At 38.2% G+C, this 17,477-nt stretch overlaps 2 protein-coding genes across 2 annotated transcripts; one reads left to right on the top strand and one right to left on the bottom strand.

Annotated features, from left to right (window-relative positions):
* The first annotated feature begins 7,534 nt into the window (after positions 1 to 7,534).
* LOC131162981 (wall-associated receptor kinase 2-like) lies at positions 7,535 to 10,784 on the top strand. The gene is made up of 3 exons (XM_058119632.1): positions 7,535 to 8,608; positions 9,003 to 9,170; positions 9,259 to 10,784. Exons 1-3 carry the CDS (start codon positions 7,681 to 7,683, stop codon positions 10,557 to 10,559), a joined length of 2,397 nt encoding a protein of 798 aa, XP_057975615.1. The 5' UTR covers positions 7,535 to 7,680; the 3' UTR covers positions 10,560 to 10,784.
* A 216-nt stretch (positions 10,785 to 11,000) lies between these two features.
* Positions 11,001 to 12,461, bottom strand: LOC131162982 (protein VACUOLELESS GAMETOPHYTES). The gene is made up of 2 exons (XM_058119634.1): positions 11,975 to 12,461; positions 11,001 to 11,861 (listed from the first exon to the last, which is right to left on the bottom strand). The coding sequence occupies exons 1-2, from the start codon at positions 12,345 to 12,347 to the stop codon at positions 11,335 to 11,337; spliced, it is 900 nt and encodes a 299-aa protein (XP_057975617.1). The 5' UTR covers positions 12,348 to 12,461; the 3' UTR covers positions 11,001 to 11,334.
* Positions 12,462 to 17,477: the final 5,016 nt, after the last annotated feature.

Consider the following 17,477-nt stretch of genomic DNA (forward strand, 5'->3'; position numbering starts at 1 on the left):
TAATAGAATGGATTAGCTGAAAGGATGAATAAGACTATTTTGGAAAGGGAAAGATGCATGTTAGCCACTTTAGGTCTGCCCAAGACCTTTTGGGCAGAGGCAGTGACCACTGCTATATACCTTATTAATAGGTGTCATTCCACAACTTTAAATTATAAAACCCCTTAAGAAATTTGGTCGGGTAAGCCTGCTGATTATCAGGGTTTAAAAGTTTTTGGGTGCGTAGCCTATGCCTACATTAGAACTGATAAATTAGAGCCTAGGGCTATTAAATGCATTTTTGTGGGATACCCAGAGGGGGTTAAAGGCTATAAGCTCTGGGTTGTAGAACCTGGAAAACAAAAATGTATTATTAGTAAGGATGTAGTTTTTAATGAAACTAAAAATGGGGGAAAAATCAGAAAATTCATATGAAAGTGTTAGGCACTGTGATACTAGTGACCTGCAGCTTGAGGTGGAGCAACCCTCCACTTCTCATAGCCATTTAGAAACAGATGCTGTAGATTTTGAGTAGCAAAACTTAGAAACAGAAACCTTTGAATTAAATAAAACTTACCTTATAGCACGGGATAGGGAAAGGAGGGTCATAAAACCTCCTCAAAGGTATGGGGAAGCTGATATGACAGCTTTTGCTCTTTGTGTTGTTGAAACAGAAATTGAGGTGGATCCTAGGACTTTTAGAGAGGCCATGGATAGTAAAGAGGCTGAAAAATGGATTCTTGCAATGCAAGAAGAAATGGAGTCTCTAAACAAGAATGAGACATAGGTGATGATACCTAGACCGAAAAAACAAAAACTCATAGGATCCAAGTGGATCTTTAAGAGGAAAGAGGGAATCCCTGGAATTGAACCACCTAGGTATAAAGTTAGGTTAGTGGCTAAGGGATTTACACAAAGGGAAGGGGTAGACTATAATGAAATATTTTCCCCTGTTATGAGGCATAGTTCTATTAGAATTCTATTATCCTTTGTTGCTGTACATGACTTGGATTTGGAACAACTTGATGTTAAAACTGCTTTCTTGCATGGTACTTTAGAAGAAAAAGTTTATATACAACCTCCCAAGGGCTTTGATACGGAAATGAATAAAAATCATGTATGTTTATTAAAGAAATCTTTATATGGGTTGAAACAATCACCTAGACAATGGTACAAACGATTTGATTCTTACATGATTCAAAATGATTTCTGTAGAAGCAATTATGATGGTTGTGTTTATTTTAAATCATGTGATGAATGTCATATATATATTTGCTAGTATATGTTGATGACATGTTGGTTGTTTGTTAAGACATGGATATGTTAAATCAAGTTAAGTGCATGCTTAAATCTGAATTTGAAATGAAAGACTCGGGACCTGTTAAAAGGATACTTGGTATGGAAATAACTAGGGAAAGGAATAAAAAGCTTCTCTACTTGTCTCAAAAGTCCTATATTTCAAAGGTATTAAAAAGATTTGGAATGATTCATGTTAAATCTACTTCTATTTCTGTTACATAGCATGTTAAGTTGTCTAGCAAACAGTGCCCTGAAACTGAAAATGAGTCACTGTTTATGAATAGAATACCTTATGCTAGTATGATTGGTAGTGTAATGTATGTTATGGTATGTTTTAGACCTGATCTATCTTATGCTGTAAGTCAAGTGAGTAGATTTATGAGCAAACCTGGAAAACCACATTGGCATGCTTTGAAACAAATTTATCAATACTTGTTTGGAACAAAACAGCAAGGATTAATATTTGGTAAAAAGGATATGCATTGTGAAATAGGATTAAGAGGATATGTATATTCTGACTATGCTGAAAATCTAGATACCAGGAAGTCTTTGTCTGGTATGGTCTTTTCTTTTTTAGGTAGTGCTATTACTTAGAAATCTCACATGCAGTCGATGGTAGCCTTGTCTACCATGGAGGCTGAATATATTGCCATGATTGAAGCCTTTAAGGAGACTATATGAATAAAAGGACTATGCCTAGAGTTAGGAATGTATAGTGGAACCGTTACAATTTATTGTGACGATCAAAGCACTATTCATTTGGTTAGGAATCATGTTTATCATGATAGGTCCAAACATATAGATGTTAGGCTGCATTCTGTGAGAGATGTTATTTCTAGTGAAGAAATATAAGTAAGAAAAATTCCAACGGAGGATAATTCTTCGGATATGATGACTAAAGCAGTACCTAAATCCAAGTTTGAACATTGTTCGAACTTGGTTAACCTTTGAAGCTGTTAGTATTCTGCTTTGCAGGAACCGCCATAGGAGATGCTAAGGAGGTGCAAAGGTTACAAGCTTGCCAAGGTGGAGAATTGTTGGAGTGTCAAGCTTTCTTGAAGGAAATCCAAGCCGTCCATTTATTGAGAGATCCAATGGTTGGTGTTATTTCTTTTTGTATGAGGGGCAGTGATGTAATTTACATGAAATGAATTGTAAATATTAAAAGAAAACACAGTAGGGGGCGGGGGGTTTTTTCACTTCAGTTTTCAACAGCGCAGGGGGGGGGGGTTCTCCACTTTCAGTTTTGCAGCTTCAGCAGCGTCGGGGGGGGGGGGGGTCTTCTCCTTTTCCTAGCCGTGAGTTCTTCCTAGCAGCAGGAGTCTTCCCAACCGAGAAAGCACTTGCAGAACCGAGAGCCTTCAGCAGCCGCGCGGAAGAGTGAAGGGCGCACGGGAGAAGGAGCCGGTAGGAGGAGGTGTGGTGCTGGGTATCTCCAACCTCCAGTGGACGCACTGGTAAGGGAAGTTAAAGACACATATTTAGTTTATTGGGAGGGTTTTCTTTTAGGGAAATCAAGGAGGAATATAGGGAGAAACCTAGGGTTCTTTGCAAGTGCGAAGAGAGGATTTCTTGGATTATTCTTGGGCTGATTTCTAGAGGAGACCGGTAAGACAAGAAAGGGTAAATCTGTCTGTACTTGTATTTATTTCCGCTAATTTAATATAGTGTCTCTGGAGGTGAATTTCTGCCGTGGATGTAGGCTAATTTTTGGGCCGAAACACGTAAATGTGTTCTTGTGGATTGTGATTGTGGCATGTTTATGTTTTGCTGAATATTATTTGGTGAACATATATCTTTCTTGATTAGGATTAGCACACACACGCATCAAAATAAATAGGTTTAAGTTTAGGTGTGATTGTGGTTGATGCTTGGACAAAATTAGATTGTTATTGTGGTTTGTTTGGAATTAATTAAAATCTGAAAATAGAATTAGCAATCAGCTGAATTACACACAACATAAATTTCCCATTTAAAAAATAAAGCTCACCATCAATGCTCCAATATGCTACTAGAACAACTTGGTAGCCCTTTTCACGCACCTATTTTCATGGGTTTTCAGAGACCTCCAAAATCCAAAGAGGGATTGGAAGAGATTCCAGGATGAACGGAGACCTGGCACGGCATGATTCAAGATAAGTCAATACAAGGCAACTGGAACTCAGGTCACCCACCAACCATAAACCCAATTGAAAATTGTGGAAGGAGAGAGAGAAAGAGAATAAAAAAAAAAGGGTGAGTTTTGAAAGCGAAGAAACATAGAGGTATGAACCAGGTTTATGGCTTGTGGGGAAGAGAAAGAATTGTGTGGAAGATGGCTTATCTCCCAAAGCAGGCAAGAAGAGAGAGAGTCACATGCCCACGCCCATCTCTACAAAAGGAAGGAAGAAGTTGAGAAGAGAATGTCGAGCTATGGGTGCAGGTATGGAGGGATGTGCACGAACATCTCTGCTTTTTCTTATGTTTCTCCTCCTCCGGTGGCAACTTCACGCTTCCAGACGCCAAAGAATGAAGCTGTGGTGAAGTAGACAAAAGCAATGAAGGCTGAGGAGGTGATGATTGACGTCAAGAAGGAACCTGCAAAGTAGTGTTAGGAATTATCTGACATTGGTTATGGAAGGGGCTGGTGGTCAGTTATTAAGTGTGAGGGGAAGTCTCACCTCTTGAGCTAACTTTTGGGGTTAGAAGGCTTAACAATGTCGTTGGAGATCTTTACTTGTAGAATGTACAATGCAAGAGTGCTTCATGCCTCGAGCCACAACCACAGCACCCCTGGTGAGCTTCCACTGTCCACCACTGAAAGTGTTGCAGTACCCCTTCGTTACTCGTGCCATTATTTGTCTTCAGATACACATCCCCAATTCCAAAGACTTTAACCAAGCTATCATTGCCCATCTTTACAGTTCCAAAGTCACTGGATCTATAGGATGTAAAGAGATCCTTCTGAAATGTAGCATGAATGGAGGCACCATTGTCAATCACCCAACTGGTCTCATGCTATGCAACATTTATCATATCATCATCATAAACAATGAGGAAGTCTGCAGGAGTGGTGGTAGCAACTCTATCATCATCACCTTTGTCATCTCCATTCTTTGTTCTTTTCCCTTTCTCATTCTTGTTTTCTTTCTTCAATTGTCTGCAATATTTCTTGATGTGTCCCTTTTTCCCATAATGATGATACTCAATATTTGTAAACTTGTTGGACTTGCTTCTTTTGTTATCTCTGTTCTTCGGACTTTTGCTCTTACTTCTCTCCCTCTTTTCTGTAACCAAAATCTCTGATTGCAAAGAGGATCCCTATGTTTTTCTTCTCATCTCTTCATTTAGCAAATAACTCTTGGCTATATCCATTGTGAATATTACACCTTCTGGAGCGGAGTTAGACAATGAAGTTCTAAGCGTCTCCCACGAGTCCGGTAATAAACCAAGCAACCATAACCCTTGTATCTCATCATCAAACTTAATACTCATTCCAACCAAATGATTAGTAATTCCTTGGAATGTATTTAGGTGATTAGATAAAGGAGTCTTGTCCTTATACCTCAAAGTCATCATTTGTTTAATCAGAAACAACTTATTATTTCCAGTCTTTCTAACATATAGCTGTTCAAGCTTACTCCATAGAGAACGTGCATTTGCTTCTCCACTAATATGGTTAAAAACATTATCATCTATCCACTTTCTGATATATCGACACATCTGTCGATGTAACAAAGTCCATTCCACATCATACTTTTTTTCTGGTTTTTCAGCACCAAACACTGGTAGGTAATAATCTTTCACATAAAGAAGATCCTCCATTTTTCCTTTCCATATGTGATAATTTGAACCATTGAGATTAATCATTGTACTAGTATTTGCTTCCATAACTCAAACTACCAACCTAACAATCTGTCAACCGGCCTCTAATACCACTTGTTAGCACCAGAGGAGCCCATGGGTGGGCTTGATACATATGGGTGAACACTAACTTGACTCAAGAGCTTAACCCTATTGGGTCTTAGGCCCAACCATGTATATAAGCACCCATCATCCACTCAAATTTTTCAATATGGGATAAGCTCATAAGTGAAATTCTCAACAATCTCCCCTCACTTATGAGTTCCAACTGCTCCCTCTTGAATGGAAACCGTCTCCCTTATGGGAGTAAGCTCAATTCCCTAATAGTTGCTCAAGTGGGTCTTACCACTGGCGCCTTACGTGCCTCGAATTGCATTCCACGTGCCACCAAACCAATCCTACCTTCTACGTCTTGACCCTATTCGGATCAATCCTATGCCTAGACGATCCTTATTGGCCTTGGTCACACACTTGGTTCTCCAACTGTTAGCACGTTAGGAGAATTAACTTCACGTCTCGACTTTTACGATGGCGCTCACCTAGAGTTTCGAACCGTCAACTCTAATTCCACTTGTTAGCATCGAAGGAGCCCATGGGTAGGCTTGATGCACATGGGTGAACACCAACTTGACCCAAAAGCTTAAGTCTATTGGGTCTTGAGCCCAATCATGTATATAAGCCCCCATCATCCACTCTAATTTTTCAATGTGCGACAAGCTCACAAGTGGAATTCTCAACATGAAGATGCTTCGCAGCGAAGCTTCACGTCTCGACTTTTACGATGGCGCTCACCTAGAGTTTCGAACCGTCAACTCTAATTCCACTTGTTAGCATCGAAGGAGCCCATGGGTAGGCTTGATATACACGGGTGAACACCAACTTGACCCAAAAACTTAAGCCTATTGGGTCTTAAGCCCAACCATGTGTATAAGCCCCCATCATCCACTCAAATTTTCTAATGTGTGACAAGCTCATAAGTGGAATTCTCAACATGAAGATGCTTCGCGGCGAAGGTTAACCTCTTGCTAAGTATATATATTATTGCAGTACAATATTAATATGTATTTTTATAAGATATTTTGTTTTCTCGATACCCAAAACCAAATTGAGAATCGAAATTTTGTATTTTCAAGAACCGAAATCGAAAGACCGAATCGAAACTTGTTTCGGTCTGGTTTCAAGTCGATTTTCGCTAAATTTTGTACACCCCTAATTGGTCAACTTGTGAGAGCCTATAAAAAGGATGCACTTGAAGAATTAAGACTCTTAAGACACTCTTTAAGAACTATATTATTATAATTAACTTATGACTCAATCCTAACTTTGGCTTGCGTGTCTTGCATAAACCACCTGAGACTACCGAAAATATTCCATTTATTTTCTTTAATGCCAAAAGGATCAAAGCATGATTTTATATATCCACACACAAACACTCATGCATGAAAACTAATTTTTTGAAACTTTTGTAAATTTTTTTATATGTTGTGATTATATAAATACCTACATCATTGTGATCAACAATAAAATCAACCCTTAAGTTCCATTAGGTGGATTCAACTATCATTGCGAGTAGAATGATGAGGCAAAAAAAAAAAAAAAGAATAAAATAAAAATTAATTTGACATAAAACATGAAAAATCAAGTGATAATAAAAATTAATTTTACAATATAAATAAAAAATTTCAAAGATACATGCCAGATTAAAAATAAAATATGCATATAGTTTGCAAAAAATTATCCTATTATGTTGTTACAAGACATGTAGCATTGAATATTAATCTTCATAATTAAGTGCAATGTTTGAAAAAGTGAAATCCACTCATTACATGTTGATCAAAATAAAAAGCACATATACATGTGCAGGGACACATGCTTGCAGGATTAATCAAACCAAATAAACAGAAGAAAGAAGAAGAAATCAAAATGGTCTGATGAAATTCTGAATATATCTATCTTTTATACATATATTGAACCCTTACTCGAAGTCGAAGCAGCTAGCTGGCGTGCCATGCATGTGTGGGACATGGAGGCTGCGCCCACCGCCCAATTTACCCCCACTTGGCAGTTGGCAGGCCACTTGCAATTGTTTGGATTGCTTTGTGTTGACCTACGACCATTTTAGTATTTTGTATAGTACAATATAATAGAATAAAAAATTAAGAGTGCTTTCTCGCTGTCGACACATTATAATTACATTGCTTCTTTTTTGTTTTTTAATCTCCTCAGACTTGAATTCGATCTGATTGGTGTTCGGTGCAGCCATCATGCACCTCCCCTTGTTTGACAAAGTCAGCCATCTACAGCTACAGGAATGTATTCTCTTTGTTTTCCACACAGAAAATTTTTATTTATTCATAAGTTTTATAATATGTATGTATATATATATATATATATGCTAAAAGATTTGTGCCCACAGAACCAAGAAGCTTTTAGAAAATAAAAAATCAAAAAGACGCAACCACTCTCTCTTCTTATAACCGAAGCATGGAAGATGGAGAATAGATTCATAATGTAATTAAGCCCTAGCCAACTTTAATTGAAAAGTTGTAATATTTATATATGACGATTTGTGGGCTGTTGCCTCTCTCAGTGTGCCTAATAGTACTGATTATATTTGCTGCTGCAGCAGCAGCCGCCTCTACGCCCTCAGTGGCACCTGCTGCAGAAGCAGGTTTAAACTACAGCAAACCGGGCTGTCAATCCAAATGCGGCAATCTCACCGTGCCCTACCCTTTCGGCATCGGCGACGGCTGCTACCTCTCCGATTCCTACGCCATAAACTGCAACGCCTCCTACGACCCCCCAAGACCCTTTCTCGGCGCCGGCAACCTTGAAGTTGTGGAAATAACGGCCGTTCACGTCCGCATTAAGAACTGGGTGGCCTATAACTGCTACGCCCGAACCGGAGCGCTAATCTCCACTGCTCCAGCCTGGATCAGGCTGGCCCACCCGCCGTTCACATTCTCCGACACGGCGAACATGTTCACAGTCATCGGGTGCGACACCCTGGCCCTCATACAGGGCTCGGAGGGGTTGACCTACACGAGCGGCTGCGTGTCGCTGTGCAACGACAGCGGGGCGGTCCCTAACGGGTCGTGCGGCGGGATAGGGTGCTGCCAGACGGCGGTGCCGAGGGGGCTGAGGAGGTTCAAGACGGCGATAGGGAACCTGAACAACCACACCAGGACGTGGCAGTTCAATCCGTGTAGCTACGCGTTCTTGGTGGAGCAGGAGAGGTACAGCTTCGAGGTGTCGGATCTGTCGGACCCGGGTTTTTTGAGTCGGATCCGGAACGTGCCGGTGGTGCTGGATTGGGCGATTGGGAACAAGAGCTGTGAGGAGGCGAGGAGGGAGTCGCCGTCGCGGTGGTCTGAATTTGGGTGCAAGGAGAACAGCGAGTGTTATGACGTGGAGAATGGTTCAGGGTATCGCTGCTCTTGCTATGAAGGCTACGAGGGGAACCCTTATCTCGCCCCTGGCTGCCATGGTTTATATGCTTCTGCCCACACAATCTATACTCTCTCTCTCTCTCTCTCTCTCTCTCTCTCTCTCTCCTTTACAGAAAAGCTACTCATGCGCTCACAAAAATATAATTTGCAGTGATTCAATGCAATTAATCCAGGGTTGCTACGAATTTGATTTTTGAAATAGTTAGGGGGCAAGGTTTTCTAGCTAGCTAGCTTCTTATCTGTCTTCCTAGTCAACGAATTTGATTTTTAAAATAGTTAGTTCACAGGAGAAAAAAAAAGGAAGAAAGAGGAAAATTCTTACTGTGGATTTTTGTTTTTACTTTTTTGAATCACTTAACCATACAATAATTTGAAGGAGTACTAATGTTATATATGATTGCACGCGGACGGTGGTGGAATTGGATGGCAAAGATATCAACGAGTGTGAAAATCCGGAGAATCCCTGCGCCAGCATCTGCATCAATACCCCCGGCGCCTACAACTGCACCTGCCCCCACGGAACCTACGGCGACGGCAGAAAAGACGGCAAAGGTTGCATCTCACAAAATGTTGAATTCCCCATCATCAAACTCACTCTAGGTGCCTAATGAAAATTAAATCCCTCTGCCTAAATTTATGATCATCGAAGACTTCGATCTGTTAACTACGTCTGTTGGTTTTGTTGCAGGAATTGGGTTGGGGTTCTTGTTCCTGCTTGTGGCCATCTTCTGGCTATACTTCAGCATAAAGAAACGAAAGCTCATCAAGCTCAGAGAAAAGTTATTCCTCGAAAATGGAGGCCTACTGTTACGACAACGGCTGGCCAATTACAATTCCCACACTACTGATCGCGCCGCCATGGAATCCACAAAAATTTTTACTTCAGAAGAGCTGGAGAGAGCCACCCAGAATTACAGCGACAGCCGAATCCTGGGTCGGGGCGGCAACGGAACAGTGTACAAGGGGATTTTGGAAGACAACAGGGTAGTCGCCATTAAGAAGTCCAGAATTGTTGGCGAGGGTCAGGTTGAGCAGTTCATCAACGAGGTTGTCATCCTCACCCAAATCAACCACCGCAATGTGGTCAAGCTCTTGGGCTGCTGTTTGGAGACGGAAGTCCCCTTGCTCGTCTACGAGTTTGTCTCCAGTGGCACCCTCCACCAACGAATTCATCCCCAAAACAGCACTACCAGTAACAGAGAATCTCCATTATTGTTGACTTCATCCACTCTGTCCTGGTCCGACCGCTTGAGGGTAGTCATAGAAACCGCAGCTGCTCTGGCTTACCTGCACTCTGCTGCTTCCACACCCATCATCCACCGAGACGTCAAGTCCGCCAACATATTGTTGGACCAAAGGTACACTGCGAAAGTGTCGGACTTCGGAGCTTCGAGGTTGATCCCGTTGGATCAGTCTCAGATTACTACGTTGGTTCAGGGGACGTTCGGGTACTTAGACCCCGAGTATTTTCGCACGAGCCAGTTGACAGAAAAGAGCGATGTGTACAGTTTCGGAGTTGTTCTGGCGGAGCTTTTAACTGGGGAGCTCCCAATTTCATTCCAGAGGCCCGAACCGGAGCGAAACCTGGCGGCGTACTTCACGTCGTCGATGCGGGAGAACCGGCTGTTTCAAATTCTGGAGGCTCGGGTTGCGAACGAGGCAGGCAGAGAACAAGTGGTGGCGGTTGCGGAGCTTACGAGGAGGTGTCTTAGGATGAGGGGCGACGAAAGGCCGACGATGAAAGAAGTGATGATGGAGCTGGAAGGGTTGAGAAGGATGGAGAGGCACCCATGGGCTGATCATCGGGGGGCTGAAGATGAGGAGGAGAGGGCGAGGTTGCTAGATGAAGAATCTGATCTTTATCCTGTGGCTGTGGGGTTGAGTGCTGCTGCTCACAGTAATGGTGGGGGGTCTTATGTTCAACAGAGTGGCAGCAGCTCATCCACTTCGCAGTATGACTCTGGAATTCCACTCGCAATTCCGCGTTAAAAGGATTATATATACAAGAGTGAACTTTTTGTGCTTTGGCCAGACTTTCCAGCTTGATTAGTTGGTTGGACATGGAAAAGAAAAAAATTTAATTACACTTTTGATCCGAAGCAGGAGAATTGATTGAATCAGCAAAGAAAATATATATATGTACTGTGTCCAATTTACTGGAGCTGACTTGCTTCTTGTGATTCAGAATCGTATACGAATTCCTTTTTTTGTGTCTCTGCATCTCTGCAGCCAAATCCAATAACATACCCATGCAGGGTTAATTGGGATTGCCCGTTTCAATTTTTAGTTTCAGTGAACGCCATGGCTGGACTAATATATATGCAATATTCCAAACTTAAAACAGAATAGGGACAAGAAAAGAAAAGAAAAGAAAAGAAAAGGAAGAAATACTTAGTAGTCCAGACAAATTAAAACGAAATGCTTCTATATAGTCATTAATTATCAGATAATCATATATATTTGATCATGACTATATACACATATATCAACACAGAACAAATACTAGCTAGTTAATCACAATCTTAGAACTATTTGCACTTACTAATTCGTCTTACTCTACATCAAACATGGATGTATGTCCTTCCACCAATTGTACCTAAATTAAACCAGGAAACCCGATCATCCTATAAACAGTTGCAGCAATCATTTAACACATATTTTCCATCTAGCTACTTCACATACTGCAAACCTTAAATTAATCACAGTCACGATCCATCACTTTATATATGAATATGCATCAAGCTGCTGTTCAAATAATCTGTCTCTAGTTGCTTGCAGTACTAGTAGTAGCAGCACTAGTAGTAGCAGTACTAGTATTATTGCGCCTTCCAGCTTTTGTGAGACTTTGAACCAAGACTTCCCCCACACCTTCTCCAATACCCTCAATCAGCCCACCGATGAACCCTACAACCACATGAGATGCGAGCTTAGCTGCAGCCCCTAGCATGCTTGGTTTTTCCACGTTCTGTATCCCATTTGCATGCAGCCCATTTACCATGTTCTTTGCACAAACTGCGTGGATATGGTAATCGCAGACGCTACACCGGTATACTTTGCCGGATCTCTTCTTGTCGCACTCTCCGCAGCAATAACTCAAGTCACTGCTGGAGAGTGTAGCATTGTTTGTGGGTATGAGTTTCATCGGGTGTGGGTGGGTTCGAATTTTCATTTCTGCAGAGAGCATGGCACAGCAGGGGTGCATCTGGAAACTACATGTGCTGCATCTGTAAGCAAATCCTCTTATGGGTTTGCTGCACACATCACATCTCGGCCACAGAAGTCCACCTTTAACTACAGAATTTGTTAATAAAATTAAATTTTCATTAACTAAAGAAATTTTAACAACAATAGCAAGCCAAGACACAGAATATATATATATATATATATTGTTCGATTATCATTACCTGGTTTAGAGTGAAAGACGAGTTGGTGGTGGGAGTGGAGGGAGTGAGCGGTAAGAGTTGGAAGGGCCAAGGCACAAAACTCATGTAGCTGAAAATTATTACAGGATTGGCAGGAGAACATCGCGCCGGCGCCGTATTCCTTGCAGCCCATGCACGTAAACAAGTAAGGGGAGCTCACTCGAGCCAAGGGGTGCTGCGGGTGACTGATGTGATGGTACTGCCCCTCTTGATGGTATTCTCCGGAGCCGGCGGCGGCAACGATGGGGTGGAAAGAAGTTGGGAGTGCTAAGTCGAGGGAGGGGGGGAGAGATACTTTCATTGAAGGAGTCTTCTTGAGGACAAAAGTTCCTGACTTTTTGATGGATTTGTTCATTCTGCTCGCTGGCTAGCTTGGTGCGTACTAGTAAAATTAATTCAAACTAATTCAGTTGTGTACAGCCCTAGCTAGCTAGTTTCCGCGATCGGATCTTAAAGCAATTGGTGGTGCAAATTGCAAAGAGACGAGAGAGTATTTATGCCCAAAAAGAAAGAAAGAAAGAAAGAAAAAAAGGTAGTTGCTGCCTGGAACTGCCATGCAGAAAGAGGATGCCAGTAAGACACCCGCGGAATAGATAGATCGAATAGAGGTTGCATGCATGTGCCATTGATATTACTTGTTATTTTCTTCAAAAGGAAGTAAATCAATACAGAGAGAGAGAGAGAGAGAGAGAGAGAGAGAGAGAGAGAGAGAGAGGGGCTTGTGAAGGGCAAGCTTAATTTGTTATTAGGAGAAAAGGCACTAACCTTAAAGAAGTCTGGTAAAAAAAAAAAACCCTCACATGAGTTTTCAAAAAATTTAGAAACCTTTCTAGGTTTCAAGTATTTTAAGGATCTCACTTTAGATTTGTTATAAAGGCACAAATCTTACATTATATTTTGTAAAAGAACAAATATTTTGATAAGAAATTTTTATCTTTTTAGAAAAAAACAAGAGATATCTCTAACATTTTCAAAACTTCAAGGAAAATTTGTAAAATTTCAAGAGGCCGACGTCCATATTTTTAACAAATGTGAGATAGATGAGTATTTTTTACCCTATTATTATTTTTAATAGTAGGAATATCTTTATGCTTTCTAGATCTATATATATATATAAGCCACAAAAGGGTCACTATGCATGATTGGTGAAGCATGATTAATAATAGTGCATGTCTACCTTGATGGGTAATTGCTTAATTAGGAATTTTATCAATAATTAACGCGTATGCACATGATAATTATTTTATTAATTAAATTGTAGGGCTGTGTGTCCCGTGGAGAGCAAACATGCAAGAGAATACAATTCAATCCTACGCACAAAACGTAGAGGACCCCATGCCATTAAGCATTAGCTGAGAGATATTGCTCTTTGATGATTGCACTACAAGGAAAGAACATTTCTGGATTAGACGCACCAATACTATACTACACTGTACATAAATGTATGTGTGCACCAAAGTCAAGGTGACAACTTTTTCTTTGATCATATTTATACTGGCCTATTGCATATTGATCCATCCATTACTTACTAATTCATATATTCACCTTATCAATTTTTTGGAATCCATCACATGTCTAATATTGTTGACAGGCACATTATTATTATTCATAATAATTTATTTTTCATTAATTTTAAGTAGAAATGATTTTTCATCAATTATAATTAAGTGATAATAGTAAATTCTCCCCAATTAATTAGATGTGGTGATGGATCTTTTATTATTAATTAAAACTGTATATAACCCACCCGCGAAACAGTCTTAATCCACTTTGGCCGGTCTTATATGATCTCAAAAACATTATAAATTCTTGAAATAATGCAGTTGGTTTGAGACGTCACAAATGGTATTAATATTAGTGTTACCTAATCTCACTTTACTAATTTTTATGCTATCTTATTGATATGAGCTAATTAATTTTTATTTTCAAGGGTTCACACTAGGCTGACTCCAGCTTTATACTTTTTGTGCAAAGCAAATAAGGTAAAAACTTTTGAAAATTTTGTGTTTTGAAGTAGAGTGAAAAACTTTTAGACTAATGGACTTAACCAACCGGGTGTTATAAGGTGAACGATGACACAACTAATAGAATGACTTGCAATCCTTTCTTGCATTCTTTTCTTATTTTTTATTTTTTCTTTCGGTATGAGTTGTAGAGCATTTAAAAACTCTTTTTTTTAAATAAAAATTTTAAAAAAAAAATGAAAAAGTGGGGGATGCTTCTTCTAAATTTTGACTTGAGGGGCTACGATTCCCAATAATTAAATTAAAGCCTGTTTTTGGGTCCAAGTCCTGATTCCACCCCCCATCAATGTACAAGTCCTGTCATTCAATTCATTCGCACCAATAACCAAAAGCCAACACACAAGGCTACGAGTGTAGGAAACTACTAAGGAAATGCCTAGAGAAATTCTTCTTTGTATATGCGTATATATACAAAACATGTACATTAATTTAAGCCTATGCTCTCCTCTCTCTTCAGGATTTTTCTTTCTTCCCCGCCTCCACCAGATAAGTAGAAGGCTGCCGTATAGGCTGTAAGTACGTAGGAGCATGGAAGGTTCGGAGAGAGGCTTTTTCAACCCCGTCAACTAATTTAAATGGTTCCGCCCATACAAAAATATCCGGCCTCTGCTCCAGTTTGACCAGACCCAAGTAAATGAATAATGAATGTGGGCCCGCAGCTTCGGATTTCCAATCAAGTTTTTTTTTTTTTTTTTAATGACCCGAAACTCTGATTTGGGAAGCCCCTTGGATCAATCACCAAACCAGAAATGAAAACATTAATGTTTCCTGTCAACACCTATTGACGCATCATTAATAATTAATTCGCTAAGCAAACTATGACTAATTCCAACCAAGTACTCTAGGTCGATTTATTTCTTCACTGCACGAAATTTTATGCCTTGGTTGCTTTTTCTTATATGTAAAGTTAGGTTCCAAATGTTAAGCTGATTCCGTTTTGTAAATAATTAATTGGCTTTATTTTGATTTCACAATGAAATTGGCCCCCATGCAATATACTCGTAATTATTTGAGGTGAATTATCAGAATATTGGAACATGTAGTTCTAGTACTTTGTTATAAGAATAAAATTTGAGCACGACTTAAACGTGAAATTTGACAAATTTTAATTATCTGTTTTAGGAGAATATTAAAAATATTTGCATTACATATCATCTCTTTATTTTTGCGAGTCTAAAAACTTAATTTGGATAGATTCTAAAATAATAAAATGTGAAGATAAACAATAACTATAGTCACGACGGTATCTAGCTAGTTTTCACTTTACTTTTTTTTTTTCCTTTTAATTATGTGTTTTATATATGTACAATATACTTTTTGATATTATTTTACAATAAATAAAACTTAGAAAATTAGTGTTTTAGCAAAATTTTGTTTAATTATTTATTTTTTGGAACCCAATGGGAGTTTATTGACTTGATTAACATAAAAGGCATGCCCCTTCAACTCCCAATTAGTTCTCTTCATAGTATATTCATTTAAAAAAAAAAAAATTAATTGAACTCGAAATATATTTTGAAATATGTTATAACTCTATCATTCTTTATTTGTGGACTATAAATCTTATTTTACCATTCCATGCTATTTAGGGCAAATGTTTCAACAAAATGTTCATTAATATGGAGCAATTTTTTGGGATAAATATAAGATTGCATTCATTTTTATTAGTAAAATTTTGGAAACATAATATTAGCTGACAACCCTTTTTTGTGATTGATTAGTTATTTTACTCATTTGCTGTTACAGTGTCATAGAATTTTATCTTTAAAAATAATAGAACACTATTATTGACCCACACAACCATTTTGTAGATAAAGTTTATTTACGATTGACCCTGTAATACATAATGATTAATTTCGAAGTATTTTTTATTTTAAAAAGAAAATATTATTTTGGCGTTTTATTTGTAGAATCAATCATTGAGTTTTGAGTGCCCTTATGTTTAATTTACATTTTATAATTGAGATTCTATTTTCAAGAATGATGCAAAAACTCTTCAATACTAGTATCACGACATCCCTGTTTCGATTTTTAAAAAGTAGATATTCAAATCTCCAACTTGGTGAATTTACCAAAAACTGCGACGTGACAAAAAAAAAACTCAATTTAAATTTTAGAAATTTTAAAAAACTCACTTATTTGAAAAATTAATGTACTATTATATCAACCTTTGAATTATGTAGTAATTTATAATCTTATTTTAATGATTACGTTTTTTAAACTACTTTTTCAATGATCCGGTGTTTTTTATAACATTTTATTTTATCTATTGAATTTTGTGCTATTTTTTTGGAAGGGGGGGGGGTGAAATATCACTTGTGCAACTTAATCGTATTTTTAAAATAGAAGATTATTTTCTCCTATTTGCCAAGAATAAACTGTGACTATGAGAATAATGAATGTTACAAATCTATGAATAATATACTTTTTCGATATAATTGGGAATGCTATATTCTCACCAAGGCTTCTTAGGAGTCACATCACGATATCAGAGGTGCAGGACATTTTAATTAGATGCTATGAATCACTTCAGTAAAAAAAGAAAAAAAAAAGAAGTTTCCTATTATTATTTTATCTTTAATAAAAATTATAAATTTTTTTTTTTACAAAATATTTAAATGTTAAAGCAAATCAAATGCTGATCATGTATAAAATTAAAATTTTATTAATTAATTTTTTGATCTATTTATTGTTTTCACTTTCTTTGATTATTTAAATTTTCAACTTTATATTTTCTCAAAATTTTTTTTAAAATGTTTTCAAGTTCAAATGGAGGGTAAGGAATAATTAAAGAAAAGAAAATTATGAAAAATTAAATTTTTATGCTTGCAATATATATATATATATAGTAAATAAATATGCGCATAGAAATTAATTTAAAATTAGAGAAATTTCTTTTTGTTGAAAACATTAACACAAAAATAAAATAAAAATCATCTTCTTATTTTATTTTTCATTCCTACCTTCAAAGACATTAGTAGGAAACCATAACTGTTTTAGTATTGAGTTGGGGGTTTAATTAGAGTAAGAGTCCGAGGCTTTGGGTTTTGACCGTTCCGCGTGGGTATAAGTCTTCCAAAATTAGTTAAGATGTCATGTTTGTTTTTGACCGTTAGTGGCCCCCACAGACTCAGAGATTGTCCCAATCCCCAGTTTGTAGATCCTTAAACTAACAGGCGTGGTTTAAAGTTAAATGACCAATGAGAGGCCTCAATCATTCATCTGTACTTTCATTTTCCTATTATGCCCTCCCTCCTTCTCCTATATTACCAGTTAAGCCTTCTTTCTCCTATTATTGGACCTCTGTCCTCTGTACAAATATTTTAACATTGCATTATTATTTTATTTGTTCCATTTGAAGTGCAACCAAACAAAAAATAAAAAATAAATTATTATCATTATTATTATTATAAGTGAAGAAATTTAAAAGTGAAGATGCCCTATTCTCATTTTACACCTTG

Source organism: Malania oleifera, chromosome 8 (assembly GCF_029873635.1).
Source record: "Malania oleifera isolate guangnan ecotype guangnan chromosome 8, ASM2987363v1, whole genome shotgun sequence".
NCBI lineage: Eukaryota > Viridiplantae > Streptophyta > Magnoliopsida > Santalales > Ximeniaceae > Malania > Malania oleifera.

Coding starts and splice junctions, on each gene's coding strand:
- LOC131162981 (XM_058119632.1), top strand. CDS start 7,681: ATGACGATTTGTGGGCTGTTGCCTCTCTCAGTGTGCCTAATAGTACTG. Junction 8,609..9,002: donor TCTCGCCCCTGGCTGCCATG/GTTTATATGCTT, acceptor TGGATGGCAAAG/ATATCAACGAGTGTGAAAAT. Junction 9,171..9,258: donor CATCATCAAACTCACTCTAG/GTGCCTAATGAA, acceptor GTTTTGTTGCAG/GAATTGGGTTGGGGTTCTTG.
- LOC131162982 (XM_058119634.1), bottom strand. CDS start 12,347: ATGAACAAATCCATCAAAAAGTCAGGAACTTTTGTCCTCAAGAAGACT. Junction 11,862..11,974: donor CGTCTTTCACTCTAAACCAG/GTAATGATAATC, acceptor CAAATTCTGTAG/TTAAAGGTGGACTTCTGTGG.